Source organism: Phoca vitulina, unplaced genomic scaffold (genome assembly GCF_004348235.1).
Source record: "Phoca vitulina isolate PV1807 unplaced genomic scaffold, GSC_HSeal_1.0 scaffold2, whole genome shotgun sequence".
NCBI classification, from domain to species: domain Eukaryota; kingdom Metazoa; phylum Chordata; class Mammalia; order Carnivora; family Phocidae; genus Phoca; species Phoca vitulina.
Genome location: NW_022589705.1, coordinates 88869154 through 88895698, shown reverse-complemented (window position 1 = coordinate 88895698; position 26545 = coordinate 88869154). Strand labels below are relative to the sequence as shown.

The window sequence follows — 26545 nt, the reverse complement described above, 5'->3', positions numbered from 1 at the left end:
CTCTCTCTCTCTCTCTCTCTCTCGGGGTCTGGCTAGAGGTTTATCAATTTTGTTGATCTTTTTAAAGAACCAGCTCCTGGTTTCATTGATCTGTTCTGTTTTTTTTTTTTTTTTTTTTTAGTTTCTATTTCATTTATTTCTGCTCTGATCTTTATCATTTCCTTCCTTCTACTGGTTTTGAGTTTTGTTTGTTGTTCTTTTTCTAGCTCCTTTAGGTGTAAGGTTAGGTTGTTTGAGATTTTCTTGCTTTTTGAGCTAGGCCTGTATTGACATAAACTTCCCTCTTAGAACAGCTTTTGCTGCATCCCAAAGATTTTGGACCATTGTCATTTTCTTTTGTCTCCATTTCCTTTTTACTTCCTCTTTGATTTCTTGTTTCATTAATTGAAACATTCATTGTTTAGTAGCACGTTATTTAACCTCCATGTATCTGTGTTCTTTCCAGATTTTTTCTTGTGGTTGACTTCCAGTTCCCTAGTGTTGTAGTCAGAAAAGAAGCATGCACATGCATGACTTCAATATTTTTGAATTTGTCGAAACTTGTTTTGTGGCCTAATATGTGATCTGTTCTGGAGAATGTTCTGTGTGCACTTGAAAAGAACGTATATTCTGCTGTCTTAGGATGGAATGTTCTGAATATATCTTTTATATCCATCTGGCCCAATGTGTCATTCAAAGCCACTGTTTCCTTGTTGATTTTCTGCTTGGATGATCTATCCAGTGGTGTAAGTGGGGTGTTAAAATTCCATACAATTATTGTATTACTACCAATTACATCATTTATGTTTGTTATTAGCTGCTTTATGTATTTGGGTGCTCCCATGTTGGGTGCATAAATATTTACAATTGTTATATCTTCTTGTTGAATTGTTCACTTTATGAGTATATATGGACACATTAAATTTAAAGTGCCTGTTAGACACCCAAGGGAGATGTTCAAAAAGCAATTAGCTATCAGGGTCTGGAGATGGAAAGTAGGGGTTCTAAGCATATCAATGTGGCAGGTGGAGCTCATCAAGGGGGTGAGTGTCACCAGACAAGAGGACTGAGCACCAAGCCCTGGGGCCAGGTGGGTAGGAGCCGGCAGGGACACACTCATAGGAATGCCTGCCTATTGCTGAGTGCTATTCCAATTATGCATTCTGGAACTGAGGGGGTGGGGGAAGCCACAGAATGGGTTCGGAGATCCACTGAACCCACTGGGAGCCGGACCTGAGCTAAACCCATTGGTTACCTGACCACTAAAATCCTCTACTCTGACTCACAGGTGGACATGACATGTGGATCTCCTGAAATTAGCCTCAGTTCAGAGCCAGTGTCCAATAAAGCTGGAAAAGTCTGATTATTTCCTTTTCCCCACTGTACATTCACCTGGTTAAAGGCTGTGAATTCCTTTGGAGAAGTCTGGGAGAGAGGTGAATAGGACACATTTTTAGCAGTATAGTAGGGTCCTTCTGCAGGAGGACCTGATTGTCCATTTTTTAGGAAGTTTATGAGCCTATTGCCAAACACAGCCATGATAGTATTTATTAAATTTTTTATTTAAAAAATTATTCATTTATTTTTAAGAGAGAGAAAGAGAACATGCGCATGCATGTGCATGTAAGGGGAAGGGGCAGAGGGGGAGAGAGTCTCAAGCAGACTCTGTACTGAATGCAGAGCCCTATGCAGGGCTCAATCTCATGATCCCGAGATCACAACCTGAGCCAAAATCAAGAGTCGGTCACTCAACTGACTGTGCCACCCAGGTATCCCGCCATGACAGTATTTAAAATTAAACTCTATATGCTTACAAGTAAATAAATTATATTGAAAAAAAAGATAATAATCAGAATGCACCGCTTCCTTACTATTTTATTTCACTCTACCAAGATCTATGCTCCGTGATCATTCACCTCTGTATGGTAGAAATAGTTATATACGGGGTGCTATTGTATTTCTTTGCAACTCTGAGTTCAATGATGTTGCACTGGTAACTTGAAATTAGCCATTGGTGGAAGTCTCTAGACCATGGAAATTGGCAAAGTCTACAAATCAGGACTCCCATTTATTGTTTTATTGATGAAGAAAAAGGAGATGAACGCAGCTTAAATTTAGAAGTATGTTACGTTGTGATTAGCACAAAAAGTGAGGGAAGTGTTCGTCCAGCATTAGCTGGCTCAGCAAAGAAGTTGCTCATATCACCGATGGAGTGAGGTTTATCTCCATGGCTTCGCTTTCATTTTATTCTTGAACACAAATGAAAGTATCAGTCCGCGTTTACGTCACGCATCAAATTTCATGACGACAAATTTTTGGGGGAAAGAATGAGCAGATTGGGATACAACTCCATTTGTGGAGTTGTGGTTGAATGGCCAGCAGGGTTTGGCTGTGGTTTCGAGAGGCATTCTGTAAGAATTGGGGGGATTTATAGTAATTTTATGATGAAGAGTAACATATATTGTACTATTGTTAGTAGATTGTGTGCTACACATCATTTGTATCAGTAAAACTAATAATCAACTTAACTATGCCCTCCCCCCACAACTGCTGGTGGTTAATGGGGGCCAGCCCGCCGCCTGGGGCACTCTGCAGTTAGGAGGGCAGGGCAGCAAGGAGAAGCCTGGGGAGGAGAGGAGCGCCGTGTGTCCCAGAGGCCAAGTGGGAAGTGTTTCAAGGAGGACAGCTGATCATCTGGGTCAGATGCCCCTGGTGGGTCTCAAGAGGAAGAAGAGAAGGGACCTCTGGATTTGGCACCACAGCAGTTTCAACGGCACAGCGGGGAGGAGGGCCTGACTAGCGGCAGGTTACAGGGACAACGGGGACACAGGATTGGGCAGCTAGCACGCAAAACTCGCACAACTCCGTTTCCCGGTGGAGGAAAGGAGCCAAAGAGATGAAGGTGTGGGTGTCTGAGCTGTCACCTCCCACCACCTCTCCACCTCAGGCAGATGGGTTGTAGGCAAGAAACGGAGGGAGAAATTTGGGGCAGCCCAGTCCCGTCCCCGTCTTGGGCCCCAGTTCATTCTGATGCTGCACACCAGGTCCTCTCGATGTCAGAACGCACAGCCCTGATCCCAGAGCCCAGACCCCAAAGCCTTGGGGCTCAGAGCTGGAGCCCTTATGGGCAGGCTTGAGACCAAAGACCTGACCCCAGGGCCCAGGAGACGGAGCCCTAAGACGGGCCTGATACCCTAGCCCCTCCCTCCCAGGCTCTCCAGCCCCCAGAAATGTTGTCAGGCTGCGGGCAGTGGCAAGGGCCATCTAAGGTCGGCGGTCAGGAATCTGAGTGGGACGCGGTCAGCCTCAGGGTGTGCAGGGGCAGAGTGGGGAGGAGGGAGGGGGCTTTCTGGGGGCTGGGGCGGTGCTTAGGCAGTCTGAGGGAGGGGAAGGTGTGCAGAAATGTTGAGCGGTGCCAGGGAGTGACTGTGAGGCGGGCTGGGGACTCTGAGCCTGTGACCAGGAGGGGCCAGGGCTGCCCAGAGGGGCTAGAGAGGTCTCCACCCGCAGTGGTTGCGGGTCCCGGTGGGGCTGGGGGCTTGATGGGGTTGGCGCGTTAGAGAAGTGAGCTGGCTGGTTAGCTGGTGGTATCGGTGGGCTGCTGACAGGGGAGTGTGTGGTGGGCGCAGTTCTTGGTAATGACAAAGTCCGGGGTCTGCCCGGGGCGCGGGTGGCGGAGGGCGGGGGCCAGGCTCGCTGGAAGAGGAGGTCAGGCGCTGAGGCGCCAGGGTGCTGGCCCATCACCCACGGGGCTGCTGAAATAGTAAGTGGGGGCAGCAAGGAAGGGGAGTGGCAGGAGCTGACCCCCTCCAGGAATGGGGGCAGAGTGACAATGATGTGGCAACGACAGGGGAGGAGCACGCAGGACCCCTGCCCACCTCTGGGCCCGGGGGTAGGGGGAGTGGGGGGGGGAGTGGCCACCATTGAGAGGGCTGCAGCGGGGGGGTCCCTGCCCACTGCGGGGAACAGGTTTCTGTGGTAGTATGAAGGTCAGGGACACACTCTGAGATGTGGTTGAGGCCACCGTGCGGGTGATGGTGCGTGGGATTATCTGGGAGCGGGGGCGGATGGGAGATGGGGTCAGATTAGAGGATGAGTGTCTGGGGTCCCTGGGTTCCTATGGTAACTGATTAAACAAGGATGAAGGGCATGCAGGATGGGGCTTCCTGAAGGTACCACGGCTCACGGGGATGTGGGGCCACGAGGGTGGGGTGGCACGGGTGGGTCTTGTCGGCAGCCTGCAGGGCCCCAGGGCCCTTCTCCACCCCAGCCGCATCTGTAAAGTGAGGAGAGTGAAAACTGCCTTGCCGAGCATCAGAGAGCCAAGCGCTGAGTAGGACTTGGGGTTGTAACTATGACCACCGTCACCCATTGTCACTGGGGGCAGTTTGATGGGCACAGGTGACCGTGGTGGGGCCTGTGGAGGGGTGTTTGATTTCTCCAGAGGGTTTAGTATCTGGGTGGGTTCTCAGGGGTCCAGGAAAGGATAGAGGCCGGAGGATACATCAAAGGACCCCTCTGGCCTAGCATCTTTGCAGTCAGGTGGATGTCTAGTAAGTGGACTTGACCTTAAGTGGTGACCTTGAGGCTGATGGCTCTGTCCTGGGGAACAGCAGGGGAGAGCCCTGACACGCAGGGGAGGGAGAAACACCGACACAACTTCCCCTCTAGGGTATGGGCTCCACATGGGGGGCCTAGCTATCAGAGCAGAGTGAGAGGGATAGGGAGGAGGGGGAGACAGTCGGGGCATGGTGCAGCATTAAATGGGGTGATGGGGGCTCACTGAGAAGGTGACATTTAAGCAGAGGCTTGAAGAGGGTAAGTGAATGAGCCTTGTGGACACCTGAGGGAAGAGCATTCTATGCAGAGGGAACAGCCAGTGCAAAGGCCCTGAGGCAGGACAGATGGGCAGCTTCATGGAACAGCAGGAAGGTCAGTGTGGCTGGAGCAGAGTGGGCGAGGGGGAGCATTGTGGGGAGGAGAGGTCAGGGAGGTGGCAGGGGGCAGATCACAGGGGGCCTTGTAAGCCACTGTGAGGACTGCCTTTTACTGAGTGTAACGGGTACCACTGCTTTTGGGCAAAGGAACGACACAATCTGCTTTAGTGTGTTGTGTGCAGAACAGACGGGCGGGGGGGGGGGGGTGCACAGGTGGGTCTGCAGAGACCAGTGAGGAGGCTGCCCAGCAATCATGTGGTGATGGTGGAGGTGGTGAGAGGTGGATGACCAAGTGGGTTTCCTATTGGATTGTGGAGAATTTGGAGGTATCAGAATGGGGAGCCTTGGCGTGGGGGTTGGAGGTTGTCCAGGGGTTTGCTGTCTCTGCTCTCTGGAGCCTCGGGGACCGCTGTTAGAGGAGGGGTGCTAAATGCTTTGGTTTGGCCCCATACCCTGCTCCCCTGTGTCTGTCTTAGGTCCTAGGTTCCGCATGGGGTCCGCCGAAAGGGCCCTGCCACTAGAGCAAAGCCCCATGTTACAGATGGGGAGGCTGAAGCCAGAGGACAAGACGAGGTGCGAAGTGTGGGTCACGTGGGAATCAGTGGAGAGCTGGGATGGAGCCCCGGCTGCCTGGCGCCCAGTCGGGCTGGTCTCCTGGCCAGTGGCAGCCCCCACCCGCTACCCCGCTGTGGTCTCTCTCCTGAGCCCCCTGGAGACTTGCCTCTCTCCTTTCTGTCAGTGATGTGCCCAAGGGGGCCGAGACCTTCGGAGTCTCTGGGAGCTCTGGAGTGGAGATTTTCATGGTCTACGACCCGGCTCGGGTGTGGGTGCCCACAGGCAAGTCCCGCTGGCCCCTGGACACCAACGTGGAGGTGACCGTATCCGTGGATGCAGCCAGTAAGGACTTACATGATCTCAAGGTAAGAGGCCACGTCTCCACAGTCAGGGGCCGCGTCTCCCACCCCCCCGCACCCAAGCATAACCCCATCACATCACCCCTGCGCCGCCAAACCCCATGAGGCTCTGACACCGGCGTCCACACAACACATCTTGAGGCCGCAGACACCCCGGACACGCACGTCCACCCCAAGGCTGCGACGTCACCCATACGCACACGAATGAATCCTCCCATAAAAACAGCCTGCCTACTCACCCCCTCAAATTCATAGGCACCCTCACATGAATGCCTGTGTTCAACCTCCACGCAGACCCCAAAACAAGCCCCGTAGCGGGCAGGACTCCGTAGCGGCGGCCGTGCTCACGCATGCGCGCATGCACAGAGATGCAGGTGCCCACCGGGATGTGCACCTGTCCTCGTATCTAAGGAAGGAGAAAGACTTCTCTTTCCTGGACAGCCCCCTCATCACTCGCCCCCAGACGCCCACCACACACACAGTGACCCACTGGTTCACTGACATGGCCCTTTCTCCCCCGACAGGGAAAAAGCAGAGACTGTTTAGCTATTGAGAGAGAGCAGGGGTCCTGGAGCCTGCCATGGGTTCAAACCCCACCTCCCCGGCTCACTAGCTGCATGCCTGCAGGGAGGGCCGGGAGTGGCCTCATTGGGAATAGGCCTGGTCTCCTGGGGCCATCTTGGGAGCTCACTGAGATGGCCTGGGTAGAGCCCTCGGCATGGGTTCGGGACCACGGGAAGAGCTCTGTGACCATTGGCTTTTATTGGGAGTGGGGGTGGGGGCGTGTGGTCATTATTCCCATTTTACAGATGAAGAAACAGAAGCCTACACAGGCTGAGTAACTGGCTGATGTCAATGGCGTCAGCTGTCCCTCCCCTCATTCCTCCTCTCTGACATCTCCATGGATTCCTGAGGGTCCAGCTGCTCCCTCTGGGACCCGTCCCACCCTACTCAGCCCTCCTTGCTCCTCAGCCCGGCCCTGGAGCCTGGGAGGCATCCACAGCCTCTCTAGCTGGGGAAGGCAGCTCTGAGTCCAAGCCAGGAGCCCGGGAATCTTGGACCTTCTGCAGCGGGGAGCACCTCGGGATGGCCAGGCCTCCCCTGCTTCGAAGCAGGACTGTCGGGGTGTGCCCCCATGCCCCCTGCCACTGCCATGTCTGGAGGGTGGTCGTGCTGGCTTAGGGCTAATGATGTCCCCACAGGTGAAGGTGTCCTACTTCGGGGGGCATGAGGGCGGTGCCCTGGGCCACAGCATGCTCTACCTCACTGGCGTTGGTAAGTACCACCCCCCTGGCTCCCCGTATACCCCCCCGCCCCTCCATATTGCCTGCTTGAAGGTCTTAGGGGAACCCCTGAGTGCAAGGCCCATGGCCATCTTCTTCCACCTCGAGGAACTTCTTCAGAGGCCTTTAGTTCAGTCAGGGATGGAGACCCAGCAATACTTAGGGCCACCAGAATCTAGAAACTGCACGGCCCATGGCCGACAGCTAGACCCACCTTAGGCCTCCTTCCTCCGGAGGCCCACCTGTCACACCACTGGAACTCCAAGATTCCTCGCTAAACCTCAGAGATCCGCGAGCCGCCTTCAGCCAGAGCCCTGGCCGCTGGCTCCGACAACAGTGGAACCAGCACCTAGAGCCTCAGCTCGTTCCCAAGGGCCAAGGGGAGGGCCACCAAGAGCTAGCAATTCAGCACGCATAGATGGGCAATAAATTCACGAGCCGGAGACCGGGTCCCTCCAACATCCAGAACCACAGGGGACAGCCGCACGGCCTCCCGGGCATTGGGTGTGGTCCCCAGGACGGGTCTTCCTGGGTCTCGTGGGCGAAGCTCGCCTCGGCCTGGACATCATGGGCGTGGAGGTGGGACTGGGTGAGCCTCTGGTGCCCCTCTCCACTCCTTTACAGACCTCTCCCTCGATGTTGACACGCATCGCACGGGCAAGGTGAAGAGGAGCCACGGTGACAAGGTGACACTCTCCTGGCCACCCCAGGCTGGCAGGGTTGACAGGCAAAACCTCTGTCCCCCAAGCAGGGCCAAAGCTCAGTGGGTTGGTGAAGGTTGTTTCTGGAACACCCTTCCTCTTGAAGGAGTGATACCACCCTTCCTCCTCCAGTGCCATGCCTGGGTGGGGCCACCATGTATGGTTGCATAGGTTGTTCACTGCACAAGTGCGGGGTGGATTCTGGGTCTAGAGACCTGGAACTCCAGTCCCCAAATCTATGATCCCTCTTTAGATCTTGAAGCAAACCCAGAAAACAGAAGTCTCCATGTTAACAAAGCAGCCAGCCCTAGCCAGCTCCAGAGCCCCTTCCCAGCCCTCTGGGTCCCACTGACCCCAAAGCCTCTTGTTTTGCCACAGAAAACCTGGCGCTGGGGCCCCAAGGGCTATGGGGCCGTCCTGCTGGTGAACTGTGACCGGGACAGTGTCACATCCAGAGGGCCTGACCTCACCAACAGCCAGCTGGCATCACTGGATGGTATGTGACAGAGGGGTATGTGGGGACGTCCAGGGCAGTGGCCTGGGGCAGTAGAGGCTGGGGGAAGTGGCGGGGGTAGACTGTCGGCGGGGTGCAGGGAGGGCTGTCTCAAGGGTGCCATTCTCTGCAGACCTACAGGACATGTCCCCCATGGTACTGAGCTGTGACGGCCCAGACAGGCTCTTCGACAGCCACAAGCTGGTCCTGAACGTGCCCTTCTCGGATTCCAAACGAGTGGGGGTCTTCTGTGCTAGGGGTGAGTGGCCTGCTGGGGCCGCTTTCCTCCCTGCTCTGCTCATTCTCTGCTTCCCAAACTCTTTTTTCTCTTATACATATCCCCCCCCTCCCCTCCAGCATCTTCTATACATCCCTCTACCTCTGATGAACAGCCACCCCAGCCGCTCACAGCATACTACCTAAGAAGGAGGTTCGAAAACGAGTCCCATTTTATAGAGGAGGCCACTGAAGTTCAGATGCAGGAATCCACTGTCTCTAAGTCACACAACCAACGGGGAGTGGAACAGGCATTCGAGCCCAGATCTCTTAAGCACCAAACCCCTCCTCTTTCCACTGCCTGCCCCACCCCCACCCCGATCAGGCAGCATGGGTGAGCTCTGGATGCACCCCCGGCTCTGTCCAGACTGGGTGAGGTGGGAGCGAGAACTAGCAAAGCTGAGGCCCAGGCCAGCCCTTAGAACCCGTATGTTCAGATTTTATATATCAAAATCTGTGGCTTAAAGAAAATATACCCATCCTTAACCCTGAGCTGCCTTTACTCGTTTTTATAAATAGAAAGGGGCTTTTCCTGCCCCTTTGTTTCTTCCCCCCTTACCTTCTTCTGTTCAAACTGACCCAGAACTTGTTCTGGCCACTTAAACCTGGCAGGAGCCAGAATGTTCCTCCTCGTGCACCACTGGTGTAAGTTTAGGCACAGAGCCCCGCTTGGAAACACTTACTGGGACGCCAGAACGTAAGCAAAGTCTCAGTCAGTGAACGGATAACCTTTCCCACGGAATGAGAGCGTGCCAGGGTGACCTTTCCCAGACAAGCCTCAGGGCAGAACGGAAGGGGGCAGCGCAGAAATGCTACAGGCCAGGCGCTTTTAAAAGGAAATTGAGGTGAAATTCACATAATAGGAAATTAACCATTTGAAAGTGGACAGCTCCATGGCACTTAGTTCCTCCTTGATGCTCTGCGACCACCACCTCTGTCTAGTTGCAAGACCGTTTCCTCACCCCCACGTAAAACCTTGTACCCGTCACCGGCCACTCCCCATACCCTCTCCCCCCACCCCCCAATCCTAGGTATCCCGTAATCTTTCTGTCCCTATGGATTTGCCTGTGTTGGATACTTCCCTGTAAATGGAATCATGCAACATGTAGCCTTCTGTGTCAGTTCGCGAATGATTTTCAAGGTTCGTCCACATTGTAGCATGCGTCAGCACCTCATTCCTTTTGACGGGTGGAAAATGTTCTATTATATGGACAAACCACAGTTTGTTTATCCATTCATCCGTTGATGGACGTTTGGGTATTTTCCGACTTTTGTGTGGGCTGCTTTTATCTCTTTATCTGATTTAAAGCTTACGCTGACCTCATGAGATACTGTTGGCCCATTTTACAGCTGGGGAAGGGAGGCTCAGAGAGGCTGAGTCACTGAGCCAGGGTCACACAGCTTGCACGCAGTGGGGCTCGAGGGGAGCCCCAGCAGATCTAAAATGAGGGTGGCTCTGCCCCAGATCCCTGGCCTCTGGTTTCCTCCCTGCCATCCCTCATCCCAGCGCTGGCCCTTGACTCTGGTTTCCCTTAGGCGGGAATTCCCTGAAAGACTACAAGCAGGTGCTGGGGCCTCAGCACCTGTCCTACGAAGTTAAGCGGCAGCAGGGGGAGCGGCAGATCAGCTTCTTTGTGGAGGGACTCACCTTCCCTGACGCTGATTTCTTGGGGCTGGTCTCCTTCAGTGTCAGCCTGGTGGACACGGAGGTATGTACAGTGTTGGGGGCTGGGGTGGCAGCTGAGGGTTTGGGGGACCAGTTTGGAGTCTCTGGGGCTGGACAGGTGGGGGAACTGGGGGAACTTGAGGCCTGATGGGGCTCCCTGCAGGGCCCACTTAGTCCTCGTTTCCCCCCCAGACCCTGCCTGAGGTGCCCCTCTTCACAGACACCGTGGCCTTCCGCATGGCCCCCTGGATCATGACCCCCAACACCCAGCCCCCCCTGGAGCTGTATGCATGCAGGTGAGGCCTCAGCCCTCCTGCAGGAACCCCACCATCTCTGGACTGGTAGAGATAGGAGCAGAACGCTGTGTCCGCCGTTGGGCCCTCACTCCCTGAACGGATGCGTTGAGGTCACCCATGGGTGCAGGCTGGACAGGGGAGAGCAGCAGGCTGGCTTGGGCTGGTCGGCCCCATCCTGTGCTGAGCAGCTAAGGCCCCGGCTGAGATCACGGGCTCCAGCGTCGGTGTCCCTGCCTCTACCGTGTCCTGCCTGTGGGACAGCTCGGATCGAGTCCGGGCAGCGAGGCTAGGCTCTGGTGAGGCAGCTGGTGGTCGCAGGAGTGGGGTCGCTGGTGGACGGGACCAAGGTAGTCAGAGGTCACTATTATGTTCCCCTGTCCCTGTGTTTTGCAGTGTGGCAGACTCTCACGGCCCAAATAAGAAATTTCTGGAAGACATGTCTGACCTAGCATTGAAAACCAACTGCAAGCTGATCATCTGCCCTCAGATTGAAAATCGAAATGACCGCTGGATCCAGGTGGGCGCAGGAGCAAGGAGGGTGGCCTGGGACGCCTGGGTCCCCATCCTTTACCCTGACTTTGGGAAATGGGGCCTGCACAGGTTCCTAAGCAGCCTGGTCTCCCAAGAAAAGCCAGGACTCGGTCGGGGTGGGGGGGGGCGAGGCACAGGCAGCTTAGGGAAACACGTTCCCACTGCCCCTATCATCCCAGTCTCTCCCGTTTCCCCCACATGCTTGGGTCCCAGACAGAGTCCTCTCCCAGTTGGGGTCCCAAGAGGCCTCACCTATAACCCTGACCCATGCACACCCAGGTCTTAGGGAGCATCTGTGGCCCCACCCTGGTCCAGGTATGAGGGGATCACCCCGTTTGGAAAATCACACTTGGGGACACCACCGTGATCTCTTCTTTTCCCCTCCTAGGATGAGATGGAGTTTGGCTACACTGAGGCCCCTCACAAGTCTTTCCCAGTGGTCTTTGACTCTCCCCGAAACAGAGGTCTGAAGCATTTCCCCTATAAGCGGATCCTGGTATGTGGCAAAGGGTGGAGTGGAGGTCCCTTGGGGGGCTCCTCCTATAGGATTTCGCTGGTCCTGGTCCTTATCCTTTAGGGGGGCTAAAGGACACAAATGGTGGGGAAATGGGGAGTTGGGATAGAACATGCAAATGACATGCCAACAACACGCAAATCCCCCCTGTTCTGGGAAGGGCAGGCCAGTAAAGTCCTCCTGGGGAGCCCTTCTCCCCCATGTGGGTGGAAGTCAACAGAGGGGTCAGCCCTGGGGAGACCAAACTGCATCGTGGGGGAACGCGCCGTTAGTGAGCCCTCATGACTCTTGCCTTTATGAGGTGGGGCCTGTTTTCAAGTAACAGATGTTTTCTGAACACCTGCTGCGGGCCAGGCCCCATGCTGCCTCTCACGCACAGGATGGGGACAAGAGCAGTCCCAGCACGCATGCGCCGTGTTCCAGGCACCCGGCCCTAGCTTTGCACAGTCACTTCTCGAATCCACAGTCCTGTGGATAGCTGCTGTGTTCAGCAGGCTCAGAGAGGTGAAGTAACTTACCCTAGGCCAAGCAGCTAGGGGCACCAAGAGGTAAAACCAGAGGGACTGTCCCCACAGCCCTCCCACTGCACTGAACTGCCTCTGGAGGTGGGCCTGAGGCCTACAGCTCGCCATCTCTGCCTGGTTCCCAGCTCCCACAGCCCTGGCGCAGGGACAGTGCTCGCGTCCAGGTCGGGGCTGGGAGGGGGAAGTCCGGGAGCTCACGGGAACGCGGAGCAAGGCATTTACCTCAGCCTGGAGGGGCCGGGGCCGGGTCCCAGCGCAGGTGACAGTGAGCCCTGCAGGGTGAGTCTGCACCAGCCAAGGGCCTGACCCCAAGCCTGGGCCTTACCTGGCCGGGGCGTTCCCTGTTCATCTCTGCTCTCATCTTTACTCTGTCCTCCCTTCCACTTGCCCTGCGTCTAATTTGCTGTTCTTTTCCTAGCTGGGAATGGAAGCAAGATTTTTCAACCCTCTCTCTTCCTAACACGTGTGTTCAGAGCTACAGCCGTTCCTAGCCGGAGCCTCGAGAGCACCCCACAAGTTCTGGTGGGCTGCATGCTTATCACCTTACACTTCAAAATATTGTCTAGTTTCCACTTGGATTTCTTCTTTGACCTAAGGATTCTTCAGAAGTGTATTGCCTGATTTCCCACCATTTGGGGATTTTCTTGTTATCGTCCTGTTGCAGACTTGGACTTTAATTGCATCCCCCCACCTCCCCGCCGAAGAGGTGTCACTTCCTGTCCTAACTGACCCCTCCTTCTGGGGTGGGGGGGCTTGCTGGTCCTCCCCTAGGGTCCCGACTTTGGATATGTAACCCGGGAGATCCTGTCTGCTGGTGCCTCCAGCCTTGACTCTTTCGGCAACCTGGATGTCAGCCCGCCCGTCACAGTGGGCGGCAAGGAGTATCCCCTGGGCCGGATCCTCATCGGCAGCAGCTTCCCCAAGTGAGAGGCCTGGCGGGAGGCGGGAGGGCGTGGGGATCCCTGCAGCATGCACCCTCCCTCACCCCAAACACAGGTCCCCAGTCTGAGAAGCGGTCTTCATTCCTGCTCGTGGTCCTGGAGTCAAAGACTTCGAGTCCTAGAAACTTAGATTTATTATTATTATTTTTAAAGATTTTATTTATTTATTTGACAGAGAGAGAGATAGCGAGAGAGGGAACACAAGCGGGGGAGTGGGAGAGGGAGAAGCAGGCTCCCCGCGGAGCAGGGAGCCCGATGTGGGGCTCGATCCCAGGACCCTGGGATCATGACCTGAGCCGAAGGCAGACGCTTCACGACTGAGCCACCCAGGCGCCCCTAGAAACTTAGATTTAGTCTCATTTCTCTTTGGAGAAAACTCATGAACTAGAAACCCACGGTCTTTGGGCCTGCCTAGTATCTCATGAGCTTCATTAGTCACCAACTACATATATAGGGGGAGGCCTGACATAAAAAGCCAGATTTCCAGCTTCTTTTGAAACATGAGAATATTCGGGGAGGTGATGCACGATGTGGCGCAGAGGCAGGAGATGGACCTGGTGACCTCTCCCAGTAGGTCAAAATAGCTGCTGTTCTAGCAATAGCTTAAAGGGCCCAGGGGTCACCAGGTGGCTACTGGTGAATGAGTGGCTGGGCAGGACACCAGGGTGGCAGAGGTGACTTGGTGGGTCCCACCCTGGACAGCTGTCATCAGGCAGGAAACAAGGTATATAGGGGTTAGTGCTTAGACAGGTGACAGTATCTGCTAAATCCTGCTGAATGGGTCCCCACCCTGCCTGCAGGCAACCGAAGAATGGGGTGCGCCATCCAGGGATCCTGGCAGGGTCCTTGGCTTCCTGTCTGGAGATTAAGCCCGCCAAGGGCACCAGAGGCCACCTTCTCCTTTGTGTGTGGGGGTGGCCTGGAAACCAGGTGAAAACCCCAAGGCCTGACTGACATCTAGAGCAGCCAGGCAGTCATAGGAAGGTCACCCAGCCTCGAGTGGTGACGCTGGCAGCCTCGGGGTTGTGGATCGGGCAAGGCGAGGTTTCCTGGCACCAACCCCAGGCACGTAGCTGGGTGCCCAAGCTGGATGCCCGGGGCTGAGGTTGGCTAGAGCAAAAGGAGCGCTCACCTTGCTGGTGACTCATGCTCAGACACTACTCGGGGACCTGATCTCGCCCACAGCCCTGGAGGCGGAAGGACCTGGGGGCCTCCGGGTAGTGCACCTGGGCTTCAGGGAGGGACCCAGGAGGAAGGAGCACAGGCTTTGGAGCACAGATGGGCTTAGGTTCGAGTCCTACCTCTGCCATATACTAGTCATGTGTTTTGGGGTATACCACCTAAGCAGCACTTACTATAGTGCCTGGCACATAGTAGGCGCTCAATTAACTCATTTGAAGCTATTTATTTTATGCCTATTATGTGCCAGGCACGGTTGAAGATGCTAGGGATGTATCAGTGCGCAACAGATACATTACGAAATGAGCAAATTATTTTATACTCCATGCCTCAGTTTCCTGTCTGTGAAATGGGTCTATTAAAAATCTCTGTGCTAGCTATATAATCAGCACTAGTGGGGATAAAGAATTCATGTTAACTGTCTTCTGAATTTAAATATTGTTTAGCTGGGCCCCCAGCAGTGGGTCTCCTATGAAGCAGGTTGGAACTCATTGGGCAAAAGTTATTAAACACCTACTATGTGCCACGAACATAAGGATTTACCCTCATTTAATTTAAGGATTAGCCTCATGTAATTCTTAGAAACAGCCCTATGAGGTTGGGATAATTATTATCCCCATTTCACAGATGAGGAAGCTGAGGCTCAGAAAGGGGAAGGGAGTGCACTCATTTATGCATTCATTTACCTGATTCTGTAAATATTTATTGAGACTTCCCGTATGCCAGGTCTGCGGCCCTGGATAAAAGAAATGTTCTGGAAGCTCCCAGGTTCAGAGCAAGGACTGGGGATAGGAAGGTGGGGACCTCCAGTGCAGCTGTGACCCAGTCCACTGACCATTGTATAGATAACCAGGAGCAAGGTCCTTGGTAAACAGAAGGGGTCCCTGAGGCTCAGAGAGGTACAGCTACTGCCTAGGATCACACAGCAAGTTAGCAGTAGAGTCAGAATCCAGATCACCCCCTTGGACCCCAAACTAAAATTTAACACTCAGGCTGAGGTCCTGTGTTCCTGTCTTGGCTTCTTTCTGACCTCAGCAGTGAACAAACAGCCAACCTATATTCATTCTAGCAGGGAGAAACAGACAATAAGCAAAACTAATACATAAGTAGATAATATAGGGTGTTAGATAAAGGAAACCCTGGGGAGAAGCTGACAGTTAAACAAAGCCCTGAAGGAAATGAGGGAGTTGAAGATGTGGGTATTTGGGAAGAAAACGTGCAAAGGAGTGGAAATGGTCAGTGCAAAGGCCCTGAGGCAGGAGTGTGTTGGAGACATTAGAGGAGCAGCAAGGAGGTCCATGAGCTGGAGCTGAGTGAGCAAGGAGGGGCACGGTCGGGGATGGTCAGAGAGCTTAGCAGGGCAGAGTTCAGATCATGACCAGCGCCTGTTATTTGTACGTACATCATAGGGGAATCGTGGACATTAAGCAAGATACTTAGTACTAGGAGCCTCAGGCAGGCACATGCTAGGTGCTCAGTAAGTGTCCTGTCCATTCTCTGCTTGGGTTCTCCCCGCTTCGCGCCCCATATTTAAAAATCATCTTTAAGCAATTCTGCCCCCTGGTGGTGGTTTTGATGTGCCTCCCAGCACAGGTCTGATGCTTCCCAGGCTGGCTTGGGCTGGCGGGGCCCCTTCCTCAACCTCACGTGTTCCTGATTCTGCTCATGAACATGTTCTGGGGTCTCGCTCCTCTCCACTTTAGGATCTCACTTTAGGAAGTCTTTTTAAATTGCCAGCACTATCATAAAATAACAGAAATACAAGAAAAATATTTTCCACAGTCCTATCCCCCAGATCAAATCAGTGTTGTCATTTATCATTGCTTGTTGAGTCTACGGCATATTTGAGTGGTAGAGACCATGGACTATTACACGGCTGTTCAAAAGCATATCACTCACAAACGGTTTTTGAGCATCTGGTATGTAAGAGGTGCTAGGAGCCCAGAAGTGAACGTGGACAAAATCCCAGCCCTCCTGGAGCTTACATTCTGGTGGGATGCCAGGCAATACACAAGATAGCAAGTATGCCAAATAGTACCAAATGCTATAAAGAAACATAAATCTGGGAAGAGGATTGAGGGATTGTTCAAAGGCCTCATAGAGAAAGAAGATGACATTTGAGTTAAATCTGAAGATGGAAGTGAGCCATGGGGAGATGGGGAGTGGGCAATAATTCCTGGTACAGAGAACAGCATGTGCAAAGGTCCTGAGGCAGGACTGTACCTGGTATGTTCAAGGGGCAGCAGGACGCCAGCATGGCCAGAACTGAGCAGATGAAGAGGAGAGTGGAAGGAGGGAGTTGTCAGGATTGGTAGGGGCTATGCGGGTCATTGTGCGGACTTTGCATGTACAGCGAGGGAGACGGGTGGTGGGAGGGTTTTGTCTGGAGGAGGGAGGTGATCTGACATATTTAAAAACCTCCATCTGGTTAGACTGCAGGGGAGCAAGGGTGAAAGCAGAGAGACCAGGGAAAGAGGCAAGCCACTAGAATTCCTTTTCTTTCTTTCTTTCTTTCTTTCTTTCTTTCTTTCTTTCTTTCTTTCTTTCTTTCTTTCTTTCTTTCTTCCTTCCTTCCTTCCTTCCTTCCTTCCTTCCTTCCTTCCTTCCTTCCTTCCTTCCTTCCTTCCTTCCTTCCTTCCTTCCTTCCTTCCTTCCTTCCTTCCTTTTTCTTTCTTTCTTTCTTTCTTTCTTTTGCTTTCTTGCTTTCTTGCTTTCTTCCTTCCTTCCTTCCTTCCTTCCCACCTTCCTTCCCTCCCTCCCTCCTTTTCTTTCTCTTTCTTTCTTTCTTTCTTTCTTTCTTTCTTTCTTTCTTTCTTTTCCTTTCTTTCTTCTTTCTTTCTTGCTTTCTTCCTTCCTTCCTTCCCTCCCTCCCTCCTTTTCTTTCTTTCTCTCTCTTTCTTTCTTTTTTCTTTCTTTCTTTCTTTCTTTCTTTCTTTCTTTCTTTCTTTCTTTCTTTCTTCTTTCTTTCTTTTCTTTCTTTCTTTCTTCTTTTTCTTTCTTTCTTTCTCCCTCCCTCTTTCTCTCTCTCTCTTTCTTTCTTTTTTAAGATTTTATTTATTTATTTGAGAGAGAGAGCGGGGGGAGGGGCAAAGTGAAAAGCAGACTTCCTGCTGAGCAGGGAGCCCACTGATCCCAGGACTCTGGGATCATGACCTGAGGTGAAGGCAGAGGTTTAACTGACTAAGCCACCCAGGTGCTCCTGCCACTAGAATTATTTAGATGAGGGAGGTGTGTGGGCCAGATGGTGGCAGAAGAGGAGGAGGGAAGGGCTGGATTGTGTTCTGCTTAAGGTAGAAGCACCAGATTCGATGCAGGCTGGGGAGCTTGTCCATGATACATCCTTAAGCCAGGCAAGCAAGGTCAAGAAATGTGATCCCTTTTTTGTATAACATATTGAAAAAAGAAGTCTCTTTCTCTGTGTGTGTGTGTTTGCACATGGTTACCCATGCTAGGGAAAGGTGGAAAGTGCCCAGAGTATATAAGACATCGTTCTGACTTTGGACAAGTCCCCCCCATTGAACTTGCTAGGCCTCAGCTGCCCCATCTGTGAAATGGGGCCATGGCTGTGCCTGAGACAGCGTCGAAATCCCCACAGGCACAGGCAGCTTATGGTAATGTCTCCTCCCACAGCTCTGGGACTCCAGCTCCCGAGACCTGCTCCCTAGTTTGGGCTACCTCAGCCCCTCCCTCTGCTAGTATGGGGTGGTTTGAAAATGCCCAGCGCTCATTTCAGGACCTGCTGAGGATTAGACAGTCCGTGTTGAGCACGAGGTGACTGGGGCAGTGGTTCTCTGGCGCATGAAGTAGCCGAGGCGCTTGTTGAAATGCAGATCCCACATCTTCAGAGGTGCCACGTTCTCAAAGACTCTGAGATGTGGAGGAAGTCAGGGCCCAGGAGCCCTGTGTTTAAACAAGCACCTGCCCCCACCAGAGTCTGACCCCAGGTGGTCCAGGCCCCACACTTTGGGAAACACTGGGCTGAGGGAGGGGCTGGCCAGCTCCTGGTCATATTTGGAACCCGAGGCTGGGCGTCTTCGGTGGAGATTTAACCTCTCTGAGTCCCGGGATGTGAGGTGAGGGTCTTTAGTTCCCTTTGGCAAGTGGAGCTCTCTTGTTTGACTCTTTTTAGTGAGGAGGAGCAAGCAGGGCCTTCCCGGCCTGGGGGAGGATGCTTTGCGTGAGGAGGGGATGGACTCCTTGGGATGATAGTCAGGATGGACAGTGAGTTCCTGGAGGTAACTGGGGGTTGGGGCCGGGAAGTGGGGACAAAAGGAGACCTGTTCAGAGGAATGTCATGAGGCTTGGACAGGGGTGGGATGCCAGCTGACAGTAGGCATGAAGTGACCCTGTTCTCTCCCTCCTGGGCCAGGTCCGGTGGGAGGCGAATGGCCAAGGTCGTACGGGACTTCCTGAAGGCCCAGCAGGTGCAGGCGCCCGTGGAGCTCTACTCCGATTGGCTCTCTGTGGGCCACGTGGATGAGTTCCTGAGCTTTGTGCCCACCTCTGACCAAAAGGTGTGTCCCCTCTCCTCCTGCCTGAGCCACCCCTGCCCCTCCCCAACCTGATGGGAATGGTTAGAGCAAAGCCGCCTGGAACCAGCTCACTGCCTGTGTCTGTAGGGAGCTCGGAGTCAGGGCACTCTGGGAACCAGATGGTGTTAACCGGCGGGGGGGCTTCCTGGAGGAGGTCAGAGCTCAGGTCAGGAGGGTACTGAATGGCTCCACTACTCATATGCTCATTCTCACACTTGCTGGGTGTTTGCTTTGATCCAAACCTCTCAGCCTAGACCCAGGAATGACACTGATAATAATAATTGGTAACATTTAGCGAGCACCTATGATGTGCACGTGTTTTAATTCATTTAATCTTCCAACAATTCCATGAGGTGGGTACGATTATCATTGTCCCCATTTTACGGATGGGAAAACTGAGGTCCAGAAGGGCAATTACAGGTAAGATTCAAACCCAGACAGAGGACTTGGGACCAACATCTTAACCACTCAGCTCCACCGCTTTGCAGAGAGGGCCTCTTGCTCAGAGAGCAAGCAGCCTGGGAAGGGAGGCCGACCAGTGACCAGTGGCTGAGTTCCCCGGTAGACAAGGGCATCCAGGCGGAGAATGTCTTGGACAAAGGCCTGGGGGTGTGAACCAGCTTGGTGGATTAGGGGAATTGCGGAGAGTTCTCTGTGGCTGGTAGGTGGGACCCACGTGTGGTCTGGCCTCTGAACTCGGGCCCCTCCTGAAGTTTGGGGTCTGCTGCATCTAGGGGGAACCCATCCACTGAAATATTCTCCCTCCCTCTGCTAGGGCTTCCGGCTGCTCTTGGCGAGCCCCAGCGCTTGCCTCAGACTATTCCAAGAGAAGAAAGAGGAGGGGTATGGGGAGGCCGCCCAGTTTGATGGTGAGTGCCAATGACCCAGTCCCCCTGTGGGGACCCTGCGCTCTCACTGCCAGCCCTGGGCTCCAGGGATGCCTTTCGTGGCTAATGCTCTATTTATAGGCCCTTTGCCTTGCTCAGATCCCTCCACTCAGAGGTGGACATCACTAATTCTCCCAACACACTCTCCTGGGAGCTGTCAGGCTGTCCCTTTATTGGGTCCAGGCAGGGAAGCCAAGAGGCCAGTGGATTGTCCCAGGCACACGCAGGGGGTGACCTCCGCAGTAAGAGTAGGCGGCTCCTGGCCACATCCCAGGAGAGGAAAGCCACCGGAAACAATGTGCACCCTACTGATCTTGTACCCTCCCCCTTATCCCTTTCCCCAGAAGCTCAGAGAGGAGTGCCTGGCCCAGGGCTATCCCCAGGATGCGGCAGGGCTTGGGGCTCAAGAGTGGGGGGGGCGGTGGGTGAGAAGCCAGATGGGTGGTCAGGGCCCCTCTGTGGACCTGCCTCTGGGAATTGACAGACCATCCAAGGGCCTGGCTGGCCGCCTTGAGCACCTCTCCCTTTCCACCATGGATCTCAGTGTTCTCACCTGAGAAATGGAGCACTGGAAGGGATGTGACAGAGCTTCAAGACCTAGGTTCCAATCAAGATTGCGTTCCAAACCGCTCAGTGCCTCAGTTTCCTCTTCTCTGAGTTGGGGGTGATAATTAACCCATCCATCATTGTTTTAAAGATTAATCATAAATTTAGTAGGGTGCCAGAGCATGGTGGGTGTTCAGTAATGGTAGCTGCCCTGTAATTATACAGCACTGAGCCAAGAGTCCCTTCCCGAGGAGCCTGTGCTCCATCCCCAGGATGTCCTTGCAGCCAGAGCCTGGGTCCCACGGGGTCTCCAGTCTCTGGCTTTCTCTGTCTGGGCCTAGCTTCAGCCCCTGGCACTGAGGTGGGAGAAAAATCCTGGCCCAGATTCTGCTGCTCCAGGCCCAAGATGGCCCTGGGCAGTCCGCCCTGAGCCGCCGTCCTGCCTTTGTTCCCTCGCAGGGTTAAGTCACCAGGTGAATAGAAGCATTAATGAGATGCTGGCGGACCGTAGTCTCAGGAGGGACAGTCTCTATGTACAGGTGAGGGCTCTTGGGGGGTCCCCCAGCTCCCAGGAGAAAGAGCCCCAGGAATTGCTGGGGCAGGGGTCAGGGGCTCAGCCCCGGGCCTCTGACTGTCCTGGGGGCTGCCGAAACCTGTGGGTAGGGTAGGGCCTCTGCAGTGGGAACCCACAGTCTGATGGAGGAGACACAGCAGTACCCTAAGGGAGCTCCCAGTCTGATGAGGGAGATCTAGCTCTGAGGAAAGGACGAGTTTCTGGGGAAGCAGAGTGAGAGGAGAGACATGTGGTGGAGAAATGGGGCCCCGTGGCGGAGAGGGGTAGGGCAGATGGGAGTCAAGGGGATCGGACAAGGAGGACAGGGGGGGCAGGGGCGGGAAGAGGTCTCTGGAAGGGGCAGGGCTAATGCCCGCCTCGTGCAGGGCGCAGGGCCTCGTGCAGAGCTGTGCTCAGTAAATGGAGGAGGCCCTTCCCTTCTCCTGAGTGGAGCCTGGCACTCTCTCGACCTGCAGAGGTGGGTAGGGGTGCAGGTCACCCCGTGGCTGGGGCAGTGTGTTGTAGGGGCAGGCACTTTTGGAAACAGAAACTGGGTCCAAATCCCAGCTCCGCTGCTTCCTAGCTCTGTGCCCTTGGGCAGGTCCCTTGAGCCTCAGTTTCCCTATCTGGGAGTGGCGGTGGCCCACAGCTGTTGGGAGGATCGAAGGAGCGCAAGAGTGCAGGGGGCTGTGCGCAGGGCCTGACACGCAGTCGGCGTTCAGCAAGCGGTAGAGCCCCCTGGCTCCCCGGGTGCGCCCGCTGCCTCTCCCCCTGCCCCCAGAAATGCATCGACTGGAACCGGGAGGTGCTGAAGCGGGAGCTGGGCCTGACCGAGCGGGACATCGTGGACATCCCCCAGCTCTTCTCCCTGAAGGGCTCCTATGCAGAAGCCTTCTTCCCTGACATGGTGAGAGCGCAGAAGAAGGTCATTTCCTGTCCCTGGGGCCCGGCAGGGTCCGGAGGGGTGTCAGTTGGGGTTCCAGAGGAGAAGCACTTCCTGTCGTCCGAGGGCAGCCGGGCACAGAGACTGGGGCGGGGAGGGCTTGCGGACCTCTTCAGCGCGTGTTTGCTTTTTGTGCAGGTATAGAGCATCCCCATCAGTGGTTCTCAACCAGGGCGATTTTGCCCCCCGAGGGCATTTTCTTACTGCTACGAGGATGGGGGACCTGCTGGCATCTCGTGGGTGTGGGCTGGGGTGCTGCTGAACCTCCTTCCGTGCACGGGGCAGCCCTGCAACTAAGGGCGTTTTTTTTTTTTTTCTCCCAAGTGGAAAAAGGAAGCGTCTTTTGTTTCAGTGTCTCAGGCTTCCTTTTTGGGGCCTCGGCTGTCTGCTGTGGCCTGCGCCCTGGCCCCCCACTGGCTGCTCCCCAGTGTGGCTCCCCGGGCGAGCAGGCGGGCCCGCGGTGGCTGCCTCCCCGGCTGTCATTAAGTCAGGCAGCTGACAAGCAGATGCCCAGATGTGATCTCACCGGGGTGGCCCCTGGGAGGGGCCGGGTGATGTTATGAGCACAGCGCTGGCTGAACCATTAACACCTTGGGAAAGGATGACAGGGTGTTGGCGGCTTGTGGAGGGACTCCCCAGGATGGGGGACCTTCCCTTTTCAGCCCGGGGCCTTTCACTCGCATCCCTGTCACTGGACAAGCCAAGGGGTGGGAGTGAATCCCGAGGGCCTGCCTGGGGGCCTGTGTGTGGGGCAGGGCTTCCCTGCCAGGATTTGCACTCACACCTGATGCCTCACTGAGGGGTCCTGGCAGAGACCTCTAAGGCAGGGCTTCATGACCTTGGCTCTACCGATGTTTGGGCCTGAATCCTTTGTCGTGGGGGCCATGCTGTGCTTCGTGGGCTGGCTGCAGCATCCCTGTCTCCTGCCCACGAGATGCCCCTGTAAGTACCACTCCTCTCACCTCGCCAACCAGAGTGTCCTGGGGGCAAAATCACCCTGGCTGAGAACCACTGTTCTGAGGCGGTGCTGTCTGTTAGAACTTTCTCGGATGGTGGAAATGTTCTGTGTCTGCACAGCATGGGAGCCACCAAGCCACATGGGCTACTGAGCACTTAAAATGTGGCTAGCGTGGCTGAGGAATGAACCTTATACTCTAATTTAATTTAATTTTCAACAGCCACATGTGGCCAGTGGCTGCCATATTGGTCAGGGAAGCACTAAGGGGCACCCAGGCTCTGGTTCTGGCTGAAGTCCCATGACTTTGGCCAGCCCTCTTTGGAAGCCCCACCCCAACACACACCCCTCTGGGAGAATCTCTAAGCTTCGGTCCAGACCCCGCTAAAGGAGCCCAGGATGTCCTAACTGGAAGAGCCCCATAGGGAACACTCACTTAACCCCCTCATTTGTCAGTTGGGGAAATAGGACCTCCGAGCAGAGTGGTTGACTTGCCTGAAGTCACCCAGCAAATGCAGAGCCTCCAGTCTCCTGAGTTCTCGTCTCCTCTCTCGGCCCTCTGTCCCTCCACCTGCCCCACTTCCACCCAGCACATTCTGGCCCATTAGTGGGCAATGGGGTAGCTCAGGGCCAAGGCCATGGGACTGACCCCAGAGGACCCTCCAGCTTCATGTTGGTCCCAGCAGCGCATGGCCCTGCAGGCAGACTTGAGGATGAGGGGCCACACCATGGAGAATGTGAGAGCGTGGAGTCCGGGGCAGTCCACCGCACGTTGAGATAACCCAGCACCACCCTCAGGACAGCACGTCCAGAGAGTCCCCTTTGAACACCAAGGACAGCTCCTCTGGCCATCAGTATGGGGCCGAGGTTTTCTCTGAGACCCTTCCATACCCTGCCCTGGGGAGACTTTCCTTCCCCAGGGTTAGGGCCCTCAGCCAGGGGAGCAGAAGTGCCTCTGGAGAGTAAGATGCCCCCAAGGGCTCCTAGCCCCCTCCCCCAACTCCCCAGCTCCCCACTGGGGAGGCAGGGCTACAAACTCCAGTAGAATATAAAGAGCATGACTTTGGGCATGAGTTAGATCCACGTCAGATTTTAGTCTCTCCATTCTCTCTCTCGCTCTCTTTTTTTAAAGCTTTTATTTTTTTATTCATGAGAGACAGAGAGAGAGAAGCAGAGGGAGAAGCAGGCTCCCCGAGGAGCAGGGAGCCCAATGTGGGACTTGATCCCAGGAACCCAGGATCACGACCTGAGCCGAAGGCAGACGCTTAACCTACTGAGCCACCCAGGCACCCTCGTCTCTCTGTTCTCTGATTGTGTGGCCTGGATTATGTTATTTAACCTTCCCCAGCCACTGACTCAGAGGGAGGCTGTGAGGTTTAGTGATGATGTATCTGGCAGACAGGGGATGTTCAATAAACCGTAACACTTATTAGGGCTTCCAGGGATAGTTGAGCAAGCTGTGCACTGCACAAGGGCACCACACCTATAAGGACATTCTCACCATAGACCTTGTAGATATTTGTTGTACAAAGTTTCTGGCAGCTGATGGCAAAATCTTGCTCTAACTAAATTGTTAGAATATGACAATATTCTGATAGATGGAAGAAAGTATTGGAGGAATACTTTCATTCATATAAAAGAGCCATGTATGTTCTTGGCAGCCCTACTTGGTATTAATCTTCTCTTCCAACCACGAATCCATTTCTTTTCACCATAGACCCTAGTTTTTGAGCAAGTGCCAGTCCTAGCGGCCCAGGGATGCTGACGAGGATGGGACAGACCTGCGGACAGGGCCCCCGAAATGTGTAGAGCATCCCCGGGGCAGCAAGTCTTCCCTCTTGCCTTCTCTCTTCTACAGGTCAACATGGTGGTCTTAGGCAAGTACCTGGGCATCCCCAAGCCCTTCGGACCCATCATCAACGGCCACTGCTGCCTGGAGGAGAAGGTGCGGTCCCTGCTGCAGCCGCTGGGCCTCCACTGCATCTTCATCGACGACTATTTGTCCTACCACAAGCTGCTCGGGGAGATCCACTGCGGCACCAATGTGCGCCGGAAGCCCTTCTCCTTCAAGTGGTGGCACATGGTGCCCTGAGCCTGCCTCTACCCGCCATCCCCTCTTCCCACCTGCCAGGGAGCCCCGCCAGGGTGAGGGCGAGGAACCTCCACCCGGCCTCCATCCTCTTAGGGGAGCCTCGGGCGCTTCTTCCCGAGGGCCTGCAAACGTGCTGGCCACCGCAGGCCCGGGGATACGGCGGTGGGCATCACACACCCTCACCTCTGGAGTGGCCTCCCCGGCCCGAGGAGGACTGTCTTCATTCCTCCCTCCCTCTTCCTGACCCGACACTCCCAGAGGTTCTGGAAAAGGGCAACAGTCTTAACCTATTCACGGCCGGCCATGCGTGGTCACGGCAGGCGCCCCACTTTGAGTAGCTTCCCCTCTGTTCTGATACTCCTTTCGTGTTGGCACCAGGAATGGGGCCCAAAGGGCCTGGGCTCTGGGGTGGGGGCCTGGGCCTAGGGCACCTGTGGTTCTCAGAAGAGCGGGAGCAGGGAGGTGAGGCAGCCTCTTTTCTCTACCAGCTGTCCTCTCCTGCAGGTGACCCTCAAGTGTGACTTCCTGGTGCCCCTCAGCCACATTTATAGAGGCAGATAAGGACAGGAAAACCCAGCATCCAAGGGCCTGTTTTAAAAAGAAAAGGCAACAAAACCCCTGTAATACCTGACTCCATCCTGAGAAGGGTGCTTGTTACCTGGTTAGAAAGCCTTTAATTATGAGTGCTGGCTGCTTCCGGCCCCCAAACGCTGTGAGGCCAGAGAGAGGCCTCAGGGGGGCACACAGAGGCAGCCTGGCAGGAGGCCAGGGTGGCGGAGGAAGCCGAGGCCTGAGGACGAGCCGTGGGGCCTGGCCTCCGTGTCCTAGGTGTCCCCACTTCGGATTTTGGACTCTGGATGCGAAGGGGGGGGCTGGCCATTCCAGATGTCACAGGGGGCAGGGGCCCAGATGTTAGGAGAGGGTGGGGGGGGCATTAGGTTATCTCTGAAGGTGGGGTTTAATTTCCTTTAATTGTCTTTAATTATTCCCCTTGGCCCTGCAGGCAGTGGAAGGGAAGGCTCGCCCAGTCCCTCTCGGCAGCCCGGAGACCCTGCACGTAGCCTGGCTTTCCCCTGTAGAGTCAACCCCATGGCAGGCCTGTCCCCCTCCTGCCCCCCACCCCCCAGAGGGGAGAAGAGAGCTGCCAGGGGGGCTGGGGGCTGGTTAAGGCCGGCCCCGGGTGAGGCCACTGGGACGGGCACGGGCAGGCAGGCTTGGCCAGTGCCCGGTGAGAGGTGGTCTCTGCCTCAGGCCGGCACGGGCACGAGGGAGCCAGCCTGCCCCCTCCCCGCCACTGCCTCTGGGGCCATCCCGGTGGCTCTCAGCCCCGGGCCTCCACCAGCGGGGTTTTCAGTGGCCCCTGGTAAGACTGCGACTGGGCCAGCCAGCCACTGTTAAACTCTGTGAACCACGGAACACTTGGCAGTCAGAAACTTCCATGGAAACTGGACATCTGAAGCAGACGAAACAGAACTGCTCTGGTTTAAGACGGCGGGGGTTGTGTATCTGGGTTCTCCCCTTCCAGAAGACTCTGGGGACCCCATTTGCAAGCCCCTGGTCTAAACTTTGCACTTTCTGCTCATAACCACGACCCAGCCTAGACCGAGCCAAGGCGAGAAGGGAAGCTCTTCGGGGGCCAAGGGCCTGCAGCCAGTGTTGAGATTCCCCAGGGAAAGGCTATGCGGGGAGGGCAATGGGCGTTGCAGAGGGATAAGGAGGGTGGGGAGCAGGCCATCCGGAGCTGCCCTGAGTGTGGGAAGCTCTGGAATTGTTGCTAGAGTTGTCAGAGGGCCCTGATGTCCC

At 55.0% G+C, this 26545-nt stretch overlaps 1 protein-coding gene across 1 annotated transcript in view; it reads left to right on the top strand.

Moving 5' to 3' along the window:
• The window catches only part of PADI1 (peptidyl arginine deiminase 1), a 38123-nt gene extending 13381 nt beyond the window's left edge, over positions 1–24742 (top strand). The window contains exons 2-16 of the mRNA XM_032418319.1: positions 5656–5836; positions 7033–7105; positions 7738–7799; positions 8193–8310; positions 8441–8566; positions 10120–10292; positions 10442–10545; positions 10939–11062; positions 11465–11572; positions 12886–13037; positions 18604–18748; positions 19542–19635; positions 20659–20738; positions 21534–21659; positions 24509–24742. Of these exons, the coding sequence (XP_032274210.1) occupies positions 5656–5836; positions 7033–7105; positions 7738–7799; positions 8193–8310; positions 8441–8566; positions 10120–10292; positions 10442–10545; positions 10939–11062; positions 11465–11572; positions 12886–13037; positions 18604–18748; positions 19542–19635; positions 20659–20738; positions 21534–21659; positions 24509–24742 (1900 nt within the window). The remainder of the gene's footprint in view (positions 1–5655; positions 5837–7032; positions 7106–7737; positions 7800–8192; positions 8311–8440; positions 8567–10119; positions 10293–10441; positions 10546–10938; positions 11063–11464; positions 11573–12885; positions 13038–18603; positions 18749–19541; positions 19636–20658; positions 20739–21533; positions 21660–24508) is intronic.
• The last annotated feature ends 1803 nt before the right edge of the window (positions 24743–26545 follow it).